This window comes from Phalacrocorax aristotelis, chromosome 10 (genome assembly GCF_949628215.1).
Source record: "Phalacrocorax aristotelis chromosome 10, bGulAri2.1, whole genome shotgun sequence".
Taxonomy (NCBI): domain Eukaryota; kingdom Metazoa; phylum Chordata; class Aves; order Suliformes; family Phalacrocoracidae; genus Phalacrocorax; species Phalacrocorax aristotelis.
Window position 1 is genome coordinate 3197940 of NC_134285.1, and position 22711 is coordinate 3220650.

The 22711-nt window shown below is 40.4% G+C and overlaps 1 protein-coding gene across 7 annotated transcripts in view; it reads right to left on the bottom strand.

Annotated features, from left to right (window-relative positions):
- The window catches only part of EPN2 (epsin 2), a 46435-nt gene that overhangs the window by 17979 nt on the left and 5745 nt on the right, over positions 1-22711 (bottom strand). For 6 of the 7 annotated variants that reach the window (XM_075104713.1, XM_075104710.1, XM_075104715.1 and 3 more), the window contains exon 2: positions 6298-7071. In XM_075104713.1, coding sequence (XP_074960814.1) covers positions 6298-6892 — 595 coding nt within the window. In that variant the 5' untranslated portion in view covers positions 6893-7071. Of the gene's footprint in view, positions 1-6297; positions 7072-21324; positions 21356-21878; positions 21924-22711 lie in introns of those variants that run through there. The other variant, XM_075104714.1, reaches the window with a different exon arrangement.

A 22711-nucleotide genomic window follows, 5' to 3' on the forward strand; every position in this document is an offset into this window, starting at 1 on the left:
TCTATAGGTTTGGTTAAGTTAGTGAGTTAGTGTATATGCAGTACATAGCTAGAAAGCAGAATCATTGCCTATATTCATGCTAAAAACCAGTCCCAGCATAAAAATCAGATAGGGTATTTTCATTCAGAAGCATGTGCTTGGTTTTTTGGGTTGGGGTTTTTTGGGGGGGTTTTGGTTTGGTTTTTTTAATGTCACTCTAGACCAAGCGACGGCACAGAGGGCCACGGAAAATAAGCCCCAGCCTTATAATTTGCAGGTGGCATTCTTAAGAACAAAATTCAGTTCTTAGTCACATTTGTTCAGACATAAAGGCTGCTTCCTCACACAATCGGTACGCCTACAAAGGTAGACAAAACCAAGGCTGAGTTGAAAAATTAGAATAATATCACGGTAAGAACTTAGAAGCCGATAGCAATCCACTTGGGAACCGAGCAGAGATCCCACTTGTTAGTCTTCAAATAAAGATGGGATACTTTCAAAAAGCCAATCTAACTCTCAAATGATGAAAGTGCATGTGCAACTGCTTAATCTAGAGAGAATTGTGTAATCCACCTTTCCATTGGGAATTAAAGAGATTTTTCAAATGCAAGAAGAGAATTAACAGCGCCAATTAACGCGACAAGGTGGAGCTGATCAGTCTTACTGCATGATTTCTAATTGCACTGAAGCAGACAGAGCACTTTTGAAATTAATTTAATATTGAACAAATCCTGAAGGCTTGTTTTGGTTAAAGAGCATTTTCTCTCTCAGGTGATCCCTACACTCATCGTCATACACGTAGCTAGATAACTTATTGCAACTACAGAAGCCTGGCTACACCAATGGCATCTCCCACCTTCAATGAGAGCATGAGAAAAAACCAAAAAGTATGATGAGAGGATTAAATCAAGTTGTCAAGTGACATCTGACAGATAACATAGGAGTCTCCCAAATTCCTTCAACACCTCAAACTACAGAAGTCATCCACACAGCTCATCCAGATTCATTGCTGGATGATATGTCATATATTCCCCAACTGAGATGGAAGGCCAGAGATGTACTCCAACCTGCAAAGATGCAGGACAGATTGTTAAAACCCCCCAAACTTTAAAAACAGGAGCATTCTGAATTTCCTACAGTGTCAAACCCAAGTTAGTAATTCCTCTGAATTATTTTCTACTCCAAGCAAAAGGGGAGACAAAGCTGAAACAGATGAGTAAACACAAACTTGCTGACGTTTCACAAAACTGTTTTTAAATAATGAGTCAACTTAATGTGAATAATCACTGGGAATATTGAAACTCATTATTTCACCTAAAGAAAATTCCTCCCAAAAATCTTTACAGGTAAGGTTAACAGAATTGGCATTTCACAAGATCCATAAAGCCTTTTTCAGTCCATCTTTCACCAATATTTTATCCCATAGGCTGTATGTATAATGAATCTGATTTCTCATCCGAACAGCCTACCTCTGGGCAAAGTGCTCCTCTAAAATCAGGTCACACTGTGCACGTTGCGTTGCTCCCTACTCTGCCGCATTTGTGTAAATGAAATCAGGACATTAAAATACACACCAGTCCTGCTCTGCCAACCCTGCAAAGGGCAACCCAAGACCAAGGCAGCAGATGGCTAAAGCAAGGACATGTGTACAACCCAAAATAACACAGGTAGGTCCTGGTTTAGGTATAATAGGATGGGACCTCTTTAAAAAGCAGGGCTTCGGTAAACCTGATTTTAGAACATGAAGGTAGTAGAGGGAGAGGACCAGCATTTTAGAGGGATCCTTTGAAGCTGAAATTAATTCAAACACACTGTCTTCTGGGGCCAGGGCTGCCGAGGAATTGGCTTTGTCAGTCACTTCCCTCTAGGTAGAGTATTTTTCCATCATTTTTCTGACTCCTGTAACCAGCCCAGCCACCGGAGCTGCAGACGACCACACTGCTTGCTTCCTGAGCAGCCACAGCTCAACGGTGACAATCCGCATAGCTGTGTTGTCTTTAGCAGACCTAACCTGCTCCCAAGACAGTTGAGAAGAACAAGGTAATCTGGGTCCCTACACTCCTGCCCCATCTCCTGAGAGCTTCTGCAGCCCAAGGTGCTCGAGCACAGTGTTCTGCAGGCACCCTAAGCTGCCTTCCACACAGCAGTGACTGCGGGTTACGCTTCTGCCACGCTGACAACTCCAGTGCAGCAACAGAGCAATATTCCTATGTAAGCTCCTGCTGGAGAATACTTTAAAAAGATAGTTACTAGATGAAGGACTTCATCCAGACCAGTAAACTCTCACAAATGCACTCCCAGGCTTGAAACAGCATCACAGTTCAGACTTAAGAGGTCTATATTAAGAACACCCTACTCTCCCCCATACAGCCATAAATCCAGAATCCTATTTAAGTGGCCATTGGCAGCTGTAGGTGAAACAAGGCTAGGAGCAAGAGGCTGAAGTTTCAAAACTGGGTGACTAACATCTAGCATAAAGACAATAGTTAGACACAAAGCCAGATTAGGGGTGGGGAACTATTGCTCCAAAAGACTTCAAATATTGACCTCACATTCCTTCTTCCCCCCAGTAGGTTTAGTTTCAGCACCACACAAGAACATTCCCTTAATGTGAAATAAAACCTGGTATCAGATTTCATGCAACTCCATATAATTTACACATTTTCCAAAACAAATAATTTTTTATATTTTGTAATGGAATATTTAAATATTTAACAGCTCATAATCTGAGCATTAATTACCCCTGGCTTAAAGCTGGAAAAGAGCTAATTGTCCCCAGTACGTCAGAAGTTGTTGACAAGGTGGAGGTTGGGAGAAGCTTTATCTTTGCTTTTAGCTTTACAGTATTTCTCTTGGTTTCCCTTTACAGATTATGAGACTAGATAGCAAAAGCATACTAATATACTTATACAAATGTCTGCATCAACAGTCAGCAATATTCACACGCCCTAATGTACTCTCCAGAATTATACAAGCTTTACAGCACAGAGATCTTCAGGGCCAACAGAGTCATTAAGGCAAAGCTTTGGGGGAAAGGATTTTAATGAAAACTATCATGCTTCACCATTTCACTTTCCACAGTTCTAAAGGATTGTTAGAGATGAGATGGAAATATCTGCAAGGAAATGGGGAAAAATGTCCTTATTTGCCAGGGTGCCTAGCCTGCAGCACTGAGGGATGACGGTACATCAGTCAGGAGATCTTCTTCCATCTTGAGTTCTCTCACACTACACAGGCTACCAATACTGCTTTTATTTTTTCATAAAGGATAAGTTTCGGACACAAACACCAGCAACTCTACAAGAAAAACCTTTCTGGCTCAACATCAAATACAAAAGACAATTCTTATACACACTCTCAGATACAAGCCTACAGGCATGCTCGAGAAGCTAGAGAAGAGCAGTAGTTTGAGCATTGCAGTGTTTACAGCCAGTGCTGTACAGTGCAGCTAATTCACCATTTTGAAGAAACTGAGCAAAAAAGGGTCCACTGACTTATCCAATATTGCACGTTTAGTAACTGACAGAAGGGGGAAAAGATCCCTCACGCACAGTCCCCACACATTAGCCACTGGAAGTTACTTGTTCCCCTAGTGACCTGTCCTGGAGAAACTATTAAGCTCCTTCAGCCAGCTCAGGCTTCGTTTCTTCTCCACGAAAGTATCAAAAATGAGGTCTTATAGTCAAACACAATCTTTTCAAGTAAGGGGAATGCGTTTTCAAAATCTGCAATCCCCACCCACTGCACCTAGCAAGGAACAAAAGTAAAAGGCGCTTATACCAACACACTGAGAGACGAAACATCTCATTTGGCTGTGTTGGTAAAAAGGCTGTTACTCTCTCCCAAACTTTATTTATATTTGAAGGTTAATAAGACATGTTAAATATTTAGCAAAGAGGGTGGTTGTACATTTTTAATAGGCAAATCTCATGCTATAGATTGCAAATCTAAATGCCTCTGATCTCCTCTTCAAAGGCTCGGAGGAATGAAAGACAATTCTACCAGAATACACGGTATAGCAACCGCATCGTAAAACTGCTGTAGGAGAGGATCTCCCAGGAGCTAAGCATAACTTAATTCTTTTTACATGTTTTACTGAATTCATATTTTCAGAACAAAAGAAAGGTATCGTTATAGAACAAAAGAAAACGATGGGTACAATCTTTCACTTTAAATAATGAAAAGCATCTTTTCCATTAAATTTAGAAGGCACAAGAATAACCCTGCATTTATGTAACAGATTAAACGTCTGGATTTTGATGAAAACTCCTTCCTCGTTTCCTAGGATAAAGGACAAAGCTGTACAGTTTTCCATTATCGGAAGCAGTTTAGCACAGCTGTTCTGTAAGGTGCTGGTTTGCTTTCCTATACTCAATTAGACCATACAAGAAACAGTAAAACTTCAAAAAGATAGAGATCATAAAAACTAAACAACCATCTGTATTTTTGCTGATAGATAATTAAGTCCAGGAGAGTCTACAACAGAGGAAAAACCTGAAAAAAAAAAAAAAGCCTGAGATTTCTAAAGCGTCTTAGTTACATGCTTATGGGGGAGGAGAAAAAAAGATTAAGAAATCATTACCTCAAAAGCAATCCTGCAAATAGAGATACGCAGCAAAGTCATAGGCAGGCAAATGAGAGTATCCAGTAAATCAACTTTGTACGGAAAGAAAAACCAAACTTGCTTCTTGACATCTAGTCCCCCATCAAAATTCTTAAAATGTCCAAGGAACAACAATTCAGAAACACACCCTGGATTGCTCAATCCTCGCTGGGAGGAATAGTTCGAAGCCTCTGATAGCATTTAACATGACAAACAATAGTTACATGCACTAATTAAAGTTAAGAGCTGATTTAGAAATAACCCTGTGGAACAAACCAAAGGTGTGCTCAGCATACCTTAGTGACTATTGCTTCAGCCCATCAGCATTAAGTTAAAACCAACAATATTTCAAGCTATCTCCTAAATCAAGAATTTTTATTGTAGTCAGAGATCTATAGACCTCAAAAGAAAAAAATGTTGGTTTTGTGATAACGGTATACGTATTCTTTTAAAAACTCGCACTGAATCAACGCTCAAGCATGGTTATTACAGAAAGACTAAGATGTTTGTTATTTTACTGCTTATTAAGAGAAGATAAAAATTCTCATACCTGGAAAGCTTCATGCAATTTTTTTGAACTCTGCACCCTAAAAATATTTCCTTTTGAAAAAAATAGTTTTCCCTGCTCTTCTTCATAGCTTTATATGAACAGAGATTTTCTTCATCCTAGCTTCGTTTGTCCTGCTACCTCCTACTGCCTTCCACAGAAAGTGTCTGTACATGTCAGGGGTACTGACACCATTCACGTATTTATAATTTGAGAAGGGCTTTGGGACACAGGACATGACAAACTTAGGATTCTTAAAACTGGTGCTCAATCGATTCACCACACTGGCTCAGTTACAGTCCTTCACACACTATAAGCATTCATTTAAAGAAAAGATTTTCCTTCAGAATTAGACCACAACCACTGACATTCCAGCCAAAGCAGCTTTCATCAGATCATTACTTATATTAAGAAGGATTTAGTGCCAAATCAGGCCCCTTCCTAACATGACAGGGAGTTCCCCCAAGCAGCGGGATAAAGAATTCATTCTTCCCACATCACTATTTTTTTTAAAGAATGAAATATAGTATTTAGTACCAATACTTGCATACCAAATGCTGATCGTATAAATATTTAAATGCTGACATATTCAAAGAGTTACTCCTCTAAGAACTGCTGAGCAAGCAATAAAGGAAATTAAAAACCAATATTCTTCCTAAAATAAAAAAGCAGCAATATAAAGACAGTATCTAGCAAAGTGACCCAGGAAATACAAAGTATTTCCAATTCTTTCTTGAATTATACTTAACAAAAAAAAAACCCTCAACACAACAAATTTCCAAGCACTCTTTTTAAAACCAGAAACAACAACAAAATCCATTAACAATCTCCCTCCCGAGAATGGGGGTCTATCACATCAAACATTGGAACATGTTCACAAAAGCAGCTTGACAATACTACCTTCGGGAACTGACAGTAAACAACTGCTATTTAAATTGATTTATGTCAACACACACATCCTCTCCAAAACAAATGTTTAACCAGTCATTTGAAGAGACATCAGTGCCACCAAGCAGACCTGCAGAGACCCAGCCATTGCAAAAGCCCCTTGCAGTCAGCGTATTAATCCTCCTAGCAGGCACCATTTACTCTCACATCTAACAGCAAATCAGAAGAAAAATCTCTCAAAAGGAAGAGAAACATTTTATGTCGTTTTGCTTGTACTTACAGCCATGGTAAGATGCTGGGGATCCTCCAGACTTTCCATATTCTTGCTCTGAGTAGCTGGTGGATAGGTTGGGCTGACTGGAGCCGCGGCCGAAGGTGATCTGATTGCTACCCACTCCAGTGGCCACCTGAGCCATGCGTTCTTTGGTCTTCAGGGCTTGGGCCCTCTCTGTCTTGAGTCGCTCGTCATCCTTCAGAAGAGACACCAGCTGCTTCGATTTCTCCCTCACATTGATGCCCTGGTCTTTACCGTCTCGATCAATATACTGAAAATCTTTCAATGTCTGGATAGCAAAAATATTCTCTTTACACTGCTGCGCCACTCTCTCGGAACCAGTTTTAATCAGGTAATCTAACAGAGTAAGGGCCTTGTATACGTGTCGCCAGTTCTTGCCATGGTCATTCAGTCGTTTCCAGATCATGCTCATAATCTCAGAAAAGGCCACAACATTGTAAGTCAGATCTGCTATTTCAGTCATTAATGAACTGGAGGGACCCCAGGGGTCATTAGAGGTCGCTTCCCGAACTTTTATTTCGGCCTCTGAATAATTGTTCACAATGTTCTTCATCTGCCGTCTAATAGACGAAGTCGTCATTTTTATTTCCCTTTTTAACTAGACAGATTCCAGAACACAAACAAAAGAGGGCTATATCTGCTCTTCTATGAACGTTTCTGAACTGCGAAGGCTCCGTATCAGTGGCTTATTTGTAACACGTTCCACTACAACCATTTCCTCTCTTCAAGAGAATGACACGAGAAAATGAAAATCATGACCTGAGTAAGGAAAGAAAACAAAGCACGTTAGTTGTGTCTTTAATTATTCCTACATGGAAAGCAATCTACCTACGCTCTTGAGAAATTTTGCTAGAGTTAACTGATGGATTTTCTCCCAGAATTTCTTCAGGACATCTGATTTTGAAAACAACTTGCTCTTCTCACAATTAATATTAAACACCGAAGATTAAAAACCTGAACTGCTGAACAAGACAAAAGCCAGAAGACATCCATGCTGATGCAAATGCCAAATATCAAAAGCAAAACAAAGTCCAAGAAACAACTTACAGATTTAGTTTCCAACAAGGTAAAACCTACCTAGAATTTTTATTTACAGAAATTACAATGCCAGCTTGCAGAGCTGAGATGAAACTATGTTAGGAATCCCCTGCTTAGCAGCCATGAGCTTCCCTCGAACAGTGGACAACCGCAGTCTGCTACCATTGCCATAGGAATCTGCACACAGAGAGGATGAGCCAGTTTCCTAAAAATTAACCAACTTTTTTCTGAAATCTCAGGTGAGTTTAAAGCACGATCAGTCTCAGGGCAGAGATCTCGAACAGTGCTCTGCATTCAGTTGAGGCCTAGGGAAGAGGAATGAGCACCAGAACAACGCACTCCAACTCAAGGTGACCTTTAATGCTAAGCAGATTAGAGGGGAAATTTTTTTTCAAATGCATTTGCTTTGCACATTTGACACCACTTGTCAGATCTACACTTTCTGCCTCGTGTGTCTTTCACACAGCACAGAAGACTTTTTAATTAAATGAAAATGGAATTGTAAAACCCAAATGACTGGCAAAAAAACCCAAGGACAAGCTCTGGAAATGGAAAGCTGTTTCAGTTATTTATTTAAGGTCACTGTTTCAAGTAAACAGAGGCCTATTAAGCTTTAGAATACATTACTTGACTAAACTAGCAGATTTTGCTTTTACATTAACACTGTTAGAATAGCCTTTGATATTCACCAGTTGCATGAACACTCAGCACTAACAGAACCTGCCACCTTCATGGAGCTTGCACATTCAAGATGTCCTCTAACATTTCTCCAAACACTTCAAAGAAGCAACAGCATCACTTAGAAAGGACAGGAGAGAGCAGCAATGCACAAATTTCAAGCCTAACGTTGTTATCATTCTTCAAATTACTATTGTGGCATTTAGAAGAAAAGCAGAATTAAGTGTCAGCTTGGACAACGTTCAGCTCTGTAATGACTTTCTCAGCAGAAAGGCATACACCCTTCCTAGAAGAACCATTCTGGGCAAGTTAAACTACCGCAGAACAGTCTAATGAGATACTGTATTTTATCTTGTTCCACTGAAGTTCATTTTTGGCAGAATAAAAAACTATTATGGAAAATTAACTTCAAATGAGACCAACACTAAACTTCAGGTAAACTGCATCATCCTGGTGTTCTCCCCATTATTTAAACCCAGCTGTAGAATAACGTTGATCTGCTGTCAGACGGCTAGCAGCCACAGGAATAAAAAGAGGCATCTCCTCCTGAGGCATTTACAGGTTTGTGAATTATAAATCCAGCATCTCAAAAGGATCCCATATAAACATTCCCAGGTGCTCACGACTGCTGCTTCACTCCAAAAGTTAACACTGTCCAAATCCGCTGGCTCGTCAGCCCTTGTGATCCCTCTCCAGTGCATTACCCTCAAAAGGCGAGGCACCATAAAATAGGAGAAGAAAACACAACCACACCACCACCACCCACAAACACATCTTATTTAACCTAAACCATTTCTCTTTGTCAGTAATAGATTAAGGCAAGTTCGTTCACAGACAAAGCTGAAACAAGTTATCCAAGGAGGTGGCAGCATCTGGTAGAAACATGGTCACAAAGAACTAAGAGCAGGCTGCAGGCAATAACCTCTTCAGCTGGTAAAACTGGAGCCAGCAGAGAATACAAGTGCCAGCCTAATCACGAACACAACTATCCTGATGATATGGATCCCAGAGCAGAAGAATTCGAACCCCCCATGATGGCTGAGCTTGTCACCCAATGAGAAAAACAGTAAAAAACATGAAAAACCGAAAACATGAGAACTACGCAACCTCCTAAACCAGTTCAATAAAAAGCCCACCAAGCCTAACATCCGCAGGCACAAATCCTCAGAAGTATGAGAAAGGAACATACGCACTCCCTTGCCTTAGATTATCAGCAGCTTAGGCATCTTCGATGCAAGCTGTGGCGGAGGCTCTCCAGCCAGCAATGGGCACACCGCGTCTGTACCAACCCCTTTTCAGAAGCCACTTGTATTTCCTGTTTCACCCTCAGCAAGTACGCAACAGTGGTGCAGTGACCACACGACACAAACAAGTACTTCAGCTCAGTTTAAACTCGGACACTTATTCCCCAAGCTGTAGACAGGGGGCACACTTTTTAAGAAAGTCACCTTCAGCTTCTTTATGTCACTCCGGATTTTATAGAAATTGGCCATCTCCTTCCAAACTGATGGCCTCATGAAATCCAGTCCCTCTCTTCAGAAGCTGCTCCACATCCCCAGTCATCCCTGATGGCTCTCCATGCATCTGTTACGCTTCCATTTCTTGATACACACAGTTCCAAGCACTCCATGCTTCAGATTTGGCAGTAACAAAAGTTTATATCACAGCGCAGTCATGTACTGTTTACCATTTCCCATTCTTTATCAAAGACTTCCTAAAAGTCTACTTGCCTTTTGGTAGTTGTGCCCCTACTTGCCCACGTGAAACCAGGGTCATTTCTTCTCCCTCTGCAAATGCGATGAGGCTATTTAATCTGCCATTTTATCACTCAGCAGATCTCAGTCTTTCTCCCTTCAACTCAAGACTTGTTTCAAATTTGACTAATTTGGTTCACTTTGGCCACCTTATTATTTAGAAACAATCTGGAAAAGAAAGTATTTGCAAGAGCACTGATCTCTGGCAGGACACTTCACCGGGAATAACCCTTCACTGTGAGAACCAACCATTTACTCCTAACCCTGTTTCCTGTCTTTTAACCCACTGTAAATCTATGAAAAACATCCTTGCCTTATGAGAGGTTTTTTTTCCTTTAAAGTCCAGGGATGAAAGGCCTTACGAAAATATTTTTAAAAGTCAAGTGCGCTATACAAGCAAACACCTCACCTATGTGCACCTTCCCAAAGGAAAAAAACAAGTTTATTACTTGTTACAACTGCAGAAGCTTTTGAAAAAATCACTTTAGTACCACACATATTTGGAAAGGTAAATTTTACAGTACAGGGGAACGCCTACTAGCCCTAAGTAACACCAACCTCGGCCTATGAAATAAATACCTGAAGAACTGATCATAAGCAGGCACACGGACAATCAGGGGCCAATTTCACATGCCACGCCAAGCTAACTGTAAGCCAGCACCAAACCCAGTGGCCTCCCAACCCTCCAACCACTTCCCCTTTCTCTCTTGCATCAAATCTAGCAATGACACAATAGCACAGTAAAACTAATCAACTTAAAGTCTCACAGAAAATTAGCTTTTTAGCACTGGTTTGTATTGTCAGATCAGTGAGCTCATCAGGGTGCACAGCGACACAGCCACAAGCTTTGCTGCAAGGCAGACGGTGAGAAGAGTAAAAACAACCCAATTCAACCCCGGCCTTGCTTTTCAAGGAGCTGATTAAACATAACATAAAGCTGTCAAACTCCAAATAACAGCACCAGAAAGTGAAGAGCCTTTATTACTGCCCACTACGCCACACGCACTAAGGAACCCATGCACCTGGTTTCAGAGAAGAAACCAAACGAACAAAGGCAGGACCCAAGGCCCCGCTGTGCTCTCCACACAGGCTGTAAGCTATAAGTGAAGGAAAAATATTTGTGGTTTTGCTGTAAAGCACGGGCAAGAAGCAGAATAAAAATTATAGCCTCAACGAGCGCAGAAGTGGTTTGGAGCGAACCCCATATTTGGGAAATGCTTGGGTTTCTGTTTAGGATTTATTAGCTGAATTACCAAAGCTGCACCCCAACAGCAAGAGAGCTCGGAGAGCGCCCGTGTGCAGGAGCCCCAGTTTATGGCAGCCCCATTCCCCAAACTGGAAGCTTTGCCAGGGTGAAGCTTCTGATGAAGGCTACTAGCAAAGAGTAAATCTGGAGTCCTGCTTTGGAAAAAATGAACATAGAACAAACATTTCGAGAAGAGAACACACTGGATTAAGTGGAATGAGCATTTTTCACTCTTCCAGAAAACTATTTTTCTGTTATTCTGTAACAGATTTGAAATCCATCAACTCATTACTGCCGGCCTGATTCTTTACCCTCACATCTTTGATTCATGAAAACAAAGGCATTTAACGAGAATCATGTTAACGTCTTTTTTTTGCCTTTTCTTGATGGAAAGACATGTCTTCTAACCCTATTCTACTTTTAACCCGCTGAAGACCATTTATTCTAAACTCCATTTTACTCTATTAAAAACGCAAAGGATGAATGGGGTAGAAAGATGATGGATTTTTTTATCCCCCCCACCTAGTTGTACCAACATTCAAGATAACTATTTTGGCAGTAGCAGTAACCCTCACTGAGAGCTCTGCCTGCCTTTCAGTATCTGCTTTACAAACTCCCTGCTTCTACACCACACATTTTACTTGATCACTACAGGTTGTAGAACACCGTAACAGCCTATCTTATGGGTAAAGAGATCAAAAAGGCAAATATCCCTACTGCATAAAAGCGAGAAACCATTTCTAATACACGATCAAATATTTACATAGAAAGTTTACATTTTTTTTTCCAGAGACCACAGTGAAATGACTTCTCACAACAAACCACAAGGAAGTGCAACGCACTTGCAACTTCAGCAAAAGTCTGGGTTTGCATTTTTAACAGCATTTTAACAGCAAAGAAAGCAGAAAGCAAGACTAGTTGATTAAAGCTGCTATTACTTGCTAACAGCAGGAAAAAGTCGATCAGCTTGACCACATTTATCTAAAAGGTTAAGTAGGGAGGGAAAGAGGGAGTTGTTAGTCTTGTTCACTTTAGGTGAGCCTTCCTCATTTTCTCTCCCCTGGTCCTTACAAGCCATTTTCTCTGTTTTATACATAGCTTGTCAAATTTAAATAGACAGAAAAGGAAACATGCAATTCTGTAGACAAGAAGGTGAAGCTTACCTGTGCTATCAAGAGTAACCTGGAGGGGAATACTTCATTTCCTCTTTCCACTTCCAAAAGCTACACAAAAACCCCCAAAGAATTCTCACGGTGCTTTTTTAGATACAATGTGCAGACAGAAAGGAATTCTTGACTGCACTTCTCAACAGCTCTCTCTCTCACAAGAGATTAAATTCAGTAGATGGAATCTACATGAGGAAACCATCTTTAATTTGCTAAGACTAACACAGAAATGAGGCCAAGCCACAAAGTCCTCAATAAACTTAGTTCAAAGAAACAGCCATACAAATCCACCTATATACAGGCTTTCAGCAGAATCCTTTCAGATCTCTGGAATGTAAAACTCAAACCAGGGTTTGTCTGCGCTGATAAAATGCCCTTCATATCAACCCTGAAGGTAAATATATACATAGCCCAGATAAGTATGGGCCGGAAATATATTAAAAGCCTGTAATAGCAAGTGGGCAATAAAAAGTGTAAAAATTAACATTAAACACAAGACATTTGCCAGAAATTTGCATAAAATTTTGATTAACAGTATTACAGACAAACACACACAAGTCAGATTAGACATTTACTGTCGGTAATATGCATAAAAAGTGAATTTTTAAAAACAGTTGTTAATTCAGTCATTCTGTGATTTCAAGACGGTCTCTACGGACATCAATCTCCATAAAAATATCCTCCCTTTCATGAAATACATGGAAAGCTAACTACAAGTTTTCATCCAAAGATTCATACTGTAATTACACAACGATATTTTTCTGGTCACCACTAGAAAATAACACACAAACAGCTCAGACAGGTTCCCTCGTTCAGCTCACAGGACAGTCCTCAACAGCCATGCTGGCAACCCAAGAGACCAAAACACTGCGATACTGGGGGCATAGGTGGGCCGTCTCAAGCCGGCCGTGCTGCTGAATACTCTCTATTACAAAAGCACATCCTCAGTGACAAGGGATCCAAACAGCACCATCCAGGATATCTGCACTACAGTTTCAAAGGAAAGTGAAATATAAAGCCTTGAAGAGCCACCAAGAGCCTCTCCTACCCAAGACATGCTGAAGCAGCTGCTCTGAGAAGTTCCAACATGTCATAAAGCCGAAGCGTGTGCCTCACCTCTAAGGTGCGAGTACGCACAAACAGATAGAGGCCTGCTCTCCTCGCTGTCAGGACAGAATGATAGAGGCAGGCGATCCCTGGGGACCTGTATTCCAGGATAAATCAGAGAACCCAGGGCCTGGAATGTGCTGCTTGCCAGTCTGCAGAGAATCAGGCTAAAAGGAAAGTGTTGCCAGATGCTGACTGAGAATCCCCCCAGACAGACAGAGACACCACACCTGCACAGAGCAAAAAGCACACGCTCAAACACAACCCCCATCGTGACAATCAGCCAGCTTCTATTTACGGCAAAGAAGAAGGATTCCCATTGCCTGACATGGTAAATTCGCATCCTAGCTTTCTTGTGACAGCTTATTATGTCTACAAATCCAAACCCACTGCGCTTTTAGAAAGGCTCATTTTCCACAAGCAGGAACCAGAAATCTTTGACAAAAAAAAAAAAAAAAAAAAAGGAGCACAAGCCTTTATTTAAAATTCAGGAATATAATAGTCCAGGAAAAAAATGATCGCAAAGACATTTTTCTTACACTGGATCCCACACTGCCAGAGGAATTTTCAAACTTAGTTAATTCTCTGTCACATTCCCCCCTGCTCCTTATTCATAAATAATTCCTACAGAACAACTGGATGACCAGAGGATACCATTATGCTGCCTACGGTATAATATCCTACTGTAATACAAACATTGTTCCCAAAACCAAACAGGAAGAGGGACAACTGTACATTGCGGTCACTTGGAAAAGAGTACTAAGAGAAGCGAAGAAGCTTGGCACTATACATAAAAGCCAACAAGTAGCACACTTATTAGCTCTCTCACGCTATTGTACGGCAGAGAAAACAGCAATTCATGTGCATAAAACAGTAAAATGAAGACACTGAAATTACCATCAATGCCCTTCCTCAACCTTCAAAATTATTGAGGAAATGAGGTACAAATACAGATTGGCAAATGGTTTGAAGAACAGGGTTAGCTCCAGAAGAAAGGTTTAATTTCCATTTTTTTACAGCTTAAATGCTTGTCTTCTTCAGCGTAAATTCTGAGAAGGGGAAATGGTTCAAAATTAAAAGTTTTGGAAGCTTTCCACTCCCTTTTACAAATGAGAGAACAAGGTCAGCTTTCACAAGACAGCAGGTGGCCAAATTATTTCTTTATTTAAAGAGTTAATGCTGAAAGATAATTCTCCTTCAAAGTTATGCATATTCATGAATCCCAAGGTTAGACTCTACACTGATTTTACAGTCAGGCCTCAGACTCACAGAGAAAAACTGACTCCAGCTTGTGTTGCCATTTAGCCGTAAAATAGATTTACTGATGCAAATTTGCTTAAGTTTTCTCTGTAACACCTTTTCTTACTACGTGTCTACTTAAATTACCCGGGCAGCATTTGAGCTCAATGGAGAATTTATCTCATTACTCACAGAGTCTGCAGAAAGCAGGGGCAAGGACCAGAAATCTAGCTTTCACCTGGCAGCCGAGAACACGGCAGCACTACCTGGGCACTTCGGGACCTGCCAAGCCAGAGCTGCTGGTGCTTTGACATTCGCAGTTACATTTGACTTTGCAGCCCGTAACACAGCTGGAATTATCGACAGCGTGGGAAGCAGCTGAAAAATAGGCTCTGAAGCACTGCGAAAGGAGACAGACTCTGTAAGAGCCACACAGATCACCGCGAACGATCCAAATCCGACCTACACTGAGGATCTAATTTTAGGATTACAAGCTTTGACAACATCTCTTTAAAAATAACACATTCCTCCTCCTCTGTTTTGGTCAAGTGTCATCGACAGCACTACCTGCATTTTACACAGAGGAGCTCAGTTTATTTTTCACTCTATATTAATACAGCAAGTACCGGGTAGGTAATGAATAACAGAATATTGCAGAATCACAAAACAGCGTAAGGTCAAGCCAATACGCACTGAACCAGAAATTCTAAATGCAAATTAATCCAACACGGCAGTGAAAATACCTACCCAAACTCTCAAAAGGAATTTGTTCTCTGGGGATTACCTACTTGAATAAAAGCACTTTGTCTTTTATTCTCACAAATAGAGAAGAAAAAAGTAATCCCTCAATGTGTGCCTTAACAGAAAGGTAACAATCTGCAATAAATTCAGTTTCCCAGGTATACTTGAGTAGTGTTTTCAACTGAATTAAGGACAGTGGGAGACAATTCTCTCCCTCCACATTTTCATATTGGAAAGGAGGAAGATATCTCATATTCTTGCCAGAGGAGGTACCTTAGAATCTACTACTAATTAGAAGAATCCAGCCTTGCCACTTAGGCTGCTTACTGTGACAGGCGACTGCCAAAGGGAAGCCATTATATCTTCTCTCCCAACAGCTCAGAGCCCTAAAAGATCAGCTTGAACACAGCAGGAACTGCATATAATGCAGCCTAGAAGCCTGCAAGACCACAAAATATTAGCTACATTCTTTAACCCATCGGGTTTTCTTACACAATTGCAATTTTTAAAATTCACAACTGTCAAGAACTACTATACCCATATATACCTGTGCTCACACATCAGACTTGGTATTTCAAGAAGGTACCTGCTACATACAATTACCCAATGATTTCATTAACTAAATTCAGTTTGCACTGTATTACTATGAACCAGACATCACCACGAGCAGTTTCTCCTATCCACCTACACACCACAGACATGCAACCACATTAATAAATTCAGTAGGCCAAAGGCAAATGCTCACCATGACAAAGACTAGGGTGAAAAAAAAAAACAGTTTAACTCTCCATTTTACTATTGCTAGAAGCTGGGAGACTAATGCTTTTTCTTTATGACATGAATTTCTAATGAAAAGGATCATTCAAGGAACAGCGCAAGAGCTGCAAAGCCATATCTGTCCATACATCTAAAACAGTTAAAATTGTTAAGTGCATTGGCTGCTAGCACAAACTACCTGCCTGTAAAGAAACTGGAGGTTGATTTAATATCCTACCTCCATTCATCGATGCCCATTCACGGCATAAAACTTCAAGTGCCACCCCTCACAGCCACCACTGATGCACACTCATCTTGAAAAGTCAACACATGGTCTTAATTCAACTATCGTAACTGGTAACAACTAACAAAAGTTTACTTTAACCCTCAGAAATTAAACTACATGCAGTTGTATGCTCATAACTAATTAAGTTGCTATAAAATCGTAAAGCAGGGAACATATATCCTAAGATCCTCCGTGCTCCCCACTGGAGGAACATTTTGGCCAAAACCCAGGGTTTTACACTAGGCTCTACTGTTCAGCAGTCAGCCTCAGAGAGGAACCGAGGATGTGGCTTCGCATTACACTTTATTCTCAGCTGGCTGAGGGCTGCTGCTGAAGGCAGCATCCTGCTCCTACCTGCTCTGCCTTCGCAAACCACCTCCCTGCCCCTCACGCAGATCCCGAGATAGAATCGGTTCAGTGAGCTGATCTGACAAACCGGGGGAGGCGGGGGGGGAAGATGGATAGCTGGGTTTTCTGACAGATCAGGTCACCAACCCAATTAATCCCAAGGTCATTCTGATTAAAGTACACCACAAATACGGGAAGTAACACGCATTTCAACAGCGACCTACAGTTATATTTCACAAAGTAAAATGTAAAGCTGCAGCTTGGAAGCTCAAATTGGTTTAGACCTGGGGCTTGCCTTCAGCAGGTAACAGTGCAAGAACTGCGAACAGTGGGATTTCTGGGAAATGCCTTTTACCACCCATCTGCTCGTAACACTGAGACTCACATTCACTTTGTTTCATGTTGAAAACAGCCACAGAAAAGAAGAAAATCCAGTCCTCTTTCAAAATTGGCTAAAATCTTAATATCTTGGCCCCACCCTTTATACACACTGATTTTAGCCACCTGTCCTGCAACATTTGCTGTTCCACTTTCCCTCTTATTCCTCGACATCTTTATCTTTCATACTGTACACACCACAGTCTAATGTCCCCAGCATCACCGCCTCGGCAGGCAGAGCAATTCCATCCAGCGGAGCGCTGCCGGGCAGAAACTGTGGGCAGCCAGAGGAGAGGGCACAACCCTGCCATCAGCAGCCTGGGTTTAGACTGGGTTATGCTGACCATGAAACAGCATTCAAAAATACTGCTAGTCACTTTGGTTTACTTCTGTGCTGCCCCAGTTCCTGATTTTGAGCTATATCCTTAAGTTCATCTTGGAGAGAAATGAATCACTAAAAGACCAAAAACAAAAAAAATCAGCACATTTGCTATAAGGATTTTTCCTCATTATGCTACTTAAAACTTTCCAAGTCCTTCATTCAGGCACTAATAAGAATCATCCCTATTCACAAATGCAAAGATTTGTTGTTGTTATTTTGTTGTTTCTTGTGGAATTGGGGGGAAAAAATCTCGCTTGAAGATGCCAGTGAATCCCACGTTCTCCCATGCAGATATACAGAAATTTTCAGCTGTCATCATAAGAATTCCTCAAGTTTTCTGAATCTATCCTTCAGCAGTAATATTCTACCTACTCCCTTATCTATTCTGGATATTTAGATGGAAAATTATTTGAGTGGGAGTTAGCCTGCTCTTCTCAAAGAGGATGATAAAGACTTGTTACTAAAAAGCATCTGTGCCTGTTCCATTATTAAAGGTCATTTTCTTCCAGTCGGCTCTTGCAGAGAACACGTTATACCCTCTTAGCTCTGACACTCTACAACCAGCAAATCTGTGTCTGTCCTCAGGACTCCATATACCCTGTAAAGAGTCCAAAGGTAGAAGACAGTACCTACCACGTGTAATCTAAAACCCAAGCCCTGGATATTTCTGAAGCAGGTGATTATAGATTGAGACATACAAAAAAAAAAAACCACCAAGTAAATCCCCTGTGTACTACTACTACTACTGACTGTACCTCCCATAGCTGCCTGGTATCCCTGCACTGTTGATTATTCTTTTAACTACTGATTTAAGGCAAGTCATTAAAAAATATTCTCTCTTTAGATTTTATAAACAGAACAAGAAAGTGACTTAAAAACTCACCCACACCAGAGCATTCCATCTAGTCCAAATGCACAGAAGAAATTCTAGCCCATTAACATCCATCAGCTAACAGAAGGGTAATGAATTCATCAATATTGCTAAAATGCGTGGGTACGGTATCATGCTGAATCACTTAGAAACTACATTTGCTGCAAGAAGAGCTCAAACAACCCGCCTTACACTGTCAGAAGCCATCTTTCTGAAGGAGGAACAATTAATGTATTAAGATCACCCTCGATTTTGTTATCCCTCCTGACAAGGTTGGTAGTGTCTCTACACACCGGTATTTGCATGCCAATCAAATAACAGCTGATGTTGCTCCCCTCTGGACAGCATCTTCCCTAGCCAAGCCACCTGTGCAATTGCAAAAGCTTTCATTGCTCATTTTTTTTGCAAACTACGTAAGAACATGGCTTTTCCCTGCTTGTTAACATCCCGGTCAAATATTTTAAGTCTTGAATTGAGTTTTCAATTTGCAAAGAAAAAAACAAACCACCCAAAACCAAAAAAGCCCAGCACATTGTTCCCTCAACACCAGGTTACTGCAAATGTTAGTGCCACAGACTTGACGCTGATTTTCTTCTTTTTCTGTTTACAAGTCTATGGAAGGACCATTATCTTCCTCCAGCAAGAAGTACTCCTAACAGCGAGAAGTTCTACACGTAAGAATAGCTAAAAACTACCAAAATCAGTCAGTCTGAAGAGAAAAAACACTGTGAACTAACAGGAAAGTGTAACTACCAAAAAAAGCCCACACCTGTGGCTGGGACTATGGGCATAAAGGGTGAGGTGGGTGAAAGGGGAGGGAAGAAACTGTATTATGGAGTGCAATGGTATTAAGTTATTGTTCTCATAACAGTGAAAGGAAAAGGCATTTGTTTCGTAAAAAAAAAAATTAAAAATCAGACTTAACAATATAGAGAAACAAAATTATCCTTAAAAGGTAGATTAGAAACCACTTTGCTTGTTTTGCCTTGTTTGGGTATGCCAAGTCTGGTCTTCTCTGCTTTGCTGCAGTCTTAAAAATGATAGTAAGTACATCCCACTTTTGTTTACACTTTCAGTTATAATGGTACCTACTCTAATTAAGTCCAAGAATAAAAAGGTTTCTGTTAAGGTAGCCTTTATAAACCGAGTACAATTAATTCAACTCTCAATACCTTCGCTTCCTTAATACAGATAACGTCTTAGAATACATACACTTACACATGTGTCTACATATCCTTAACTCCCACGGCTTAATTCAATTAATACTATTAAATCTTTAATGCTTAGCTTCAAAGGCTTTTTTTAAATTTTTAATAGCTCTCATAGGTTAGCATGAATGTTTTAAGTCTTTCTACTATATTTTAAACAAACCTCTCTTTTCTTTCCACTTTGATGTTTGCCTTTCTGACAACCCTACACTCTGAAGCTCCTGGAACTTTGTAACTTTGTTTTCAGTGAAATGATGACATTACAAACTCCAAAAGCTATGTTAATCACTGAGCTGTAATCAGGGATTTTTCCTCTCACCTGCCCTCTGGGCTGGGAGTTAGCAACAGAACCGCTTTAATCAAAACAATGTAGAAACCCATGAGGAGAGAGGATGCAACCAGGAGGGAGGGGCTCGTATTTGCATCTGTTCAGCATGCAAGCAGCAGGCGGGGCTTAATTCTCTTTTACTCTGGTTTGCCATGAAAAGGAGAAAATGCAAAAGTCACCATATTTTATTAAAATAGTTAAAATAGGAGTGGAGTTTTGACAAAGTCTACTCTGGCTTCAGGGAAGCACAAGCCTCGTGGCGTTTAAAGACACATCCATTTCACAGGCACTGAACGCATTTTTAATGGTAAAACTTTGCCTAGCCCAACAGCATTACCACTATGGATTTGATCCGCTAAAGCTCCAGTTTATATATACATGCATCTACACAGGTGCACACACATATACCTCTAACTTACCCGTTCTGCTACCCAGTAAAAGCTCCACTGTGAGCACGTTGTGCTAATACCATTTCCAGGGGCAGGAAAGGGCACTACAGTACTATATACACTACCCAAGTAGACCAAAAAAAAAAGAAAAAAGATGGAAAATCTGGCTCCGTTCCAAGGCATCCAGACACAATTTTGTGCTGACACGTACATAACAGAAGTATTTCTGCATTCAGGATGTTCAAGCATGTTTCTTCCATTCACACCTGGAAAGCTAACTACCATAAAGCAATGTGCCGCGTTCAGCATCGACTGTAAGGAAGCAACCAGTCCCAGACCAACAGGTCCCTCGCAGGTTCTGTGTGAAGTACGCACTTAAATACTTCGCTTGATCTAGACCATAAACTGCAGAACAGAAAACCTCTCATAAAGCATATTAAGAGTATAATGAAAACAACCAACAAAACTACCCTGCTGTTCTTCACCCCTTCAACGTTTCAGCAGCTTGCAATGTAAGCAGAGTTGCCACCATGCAGGGCACTCCCCAGCGTTACACATCTCCAGTCACACACATGTTCTGTTTTTTAAAGCCGATGTAAACACTCTCTTGGAGGCATCATATGTTCATATAATTGTGAAATTAAATATACACAGGCGCTATTAGTTGGCAGATAGACACCAAAATGTCAATTATACTATTCAGTGTGCTTAAACCAGCAAGCTCGGCAAAAGGAGATTATTCACTAGGTAGTCAAACGTAAAAAAAAAAAAGCCAGACATTTCAGTCTGTCTCAGTGTTTCACAAAGGGGTCAGTGATTTGTAAATTTTAAATGCAATACTTAAGCAGTTTTGCAGACCAAAAAAACCCTCGCATCCTTTGATGATATACCTCAGTGCTTCTTTGCAGTAAAACAGCTTAGAAGTGATTTTGCTGTCGCACAAGCTTTTACACTTCAGCTTCTCTAAAATTTCAGAATTCTGAAAGCCAAGTAAAACCAATTATAAACATTCCTGTATTTTACTTCTTTATTAACTCTTCCTAAGAGAACCAGTAAACATAGATACAAATATCTTTCAGAGTCACACAGGTACAAACCTTTTAAAATCTTCAGGAAGCAGCTGATTTGCTGAAAAAGTATGAAAAAACATGAGTTGCATAATTATAGTCTGTTGCAATGACCATCTACATACTACTCGGAACAGGAAGAAATTTCTGCTTTAAAAATACACGTAAGAAAGTTGTAGAGAGTCTCAAAAACTACGATTACAATATCAAATATCAATTTCTGATCTGCATTTGCATACTTCGAATAAAAGTACTTGGTGTCACCTATGCTATTTATCTAAAAACATTCCGTCAGAGGCACTATCTTTACTTGCTGAGGAACACTCTCCTAAATTAGTAGACAAAGTTTAACTTAATGAACTCTGCTCAACAACAGCAGCAAAAAAATAGTAACACTTCTCATCAGTAATAAGCATTCCAAGCCTTCAAAAAATAAAAAAATCACTGCAAGAAGCAATCATAAAACCATGCAATAAGCCAGTATGGGCTCAAAAGGCAAATACTTCATTAGATAACAGAATAGATGCGAGTCTTATGCTTTCAAACAGTCATTATAGAAAGTTTTTTATCAAATTATTAAATACCTGGGCAGGGGCATTTTAAAGATTCACCAGATCTTCCCTGGATCTGAATCCTGCTGGAAACACACAATTTAGCTCTCTCTCTAAATAGATACTACTCTTCACACTCTAGCAATGTCACAAAATGGTAGGGCGTTCCACTGATTAATTAGCTGACTGAATAATTAAAAACACTGAATTTCTGTTTTTCAAATAATAATTCAAGTGTTTCCTTTAGATATACCACATGACATAGCACATTCTGCTTGACCATCCATCAGAGAACAGGCAAGCGTGTTAAAATAATTCTATTTAGAACTGAAGGATAAGGATTAATTTATGATCTTAAATTTTTGCCTGATTTCATAGGGTTAGACCAAACACCTATGCCTTATTGCCTTTGTCACAAGCCTCATCCCTGTCCAAACAGAGCTGAAAGTTAGTAGAAAGGCAGTTGTAGGTGCAATTGGGTCAACAGATTTGGCTGAAGAAATCCTCACTGCTAAAAGGAAACAAAAATAAATAAAAATAAAGAGAATGACAAAATCAAAATGCTGCTTGGGGCCTGCTCACCCAGGCAGCAACACACAACCAGCCACTTGAGAACAGATTCCCTACCTACAAGGAAAGATGTCCGAGGGTGCCTTTTGTGCCTGTGTCTCAGGGGAGGCAGTTGCCTTTAAACATACTTTGTTTTGCCTTTCCCTAAGGAGTATTAGAACTGTATATTGGTTATTTTAGCAGGTTTTGTCCACGAGGTCCTACAAAGGTCTTATTTGTGAACTGCACAACCCTTACACCAGTGAGCAATTACTCATGCATATAGTCCCAATGAAGTCAGAAGAACCATTTGAGAA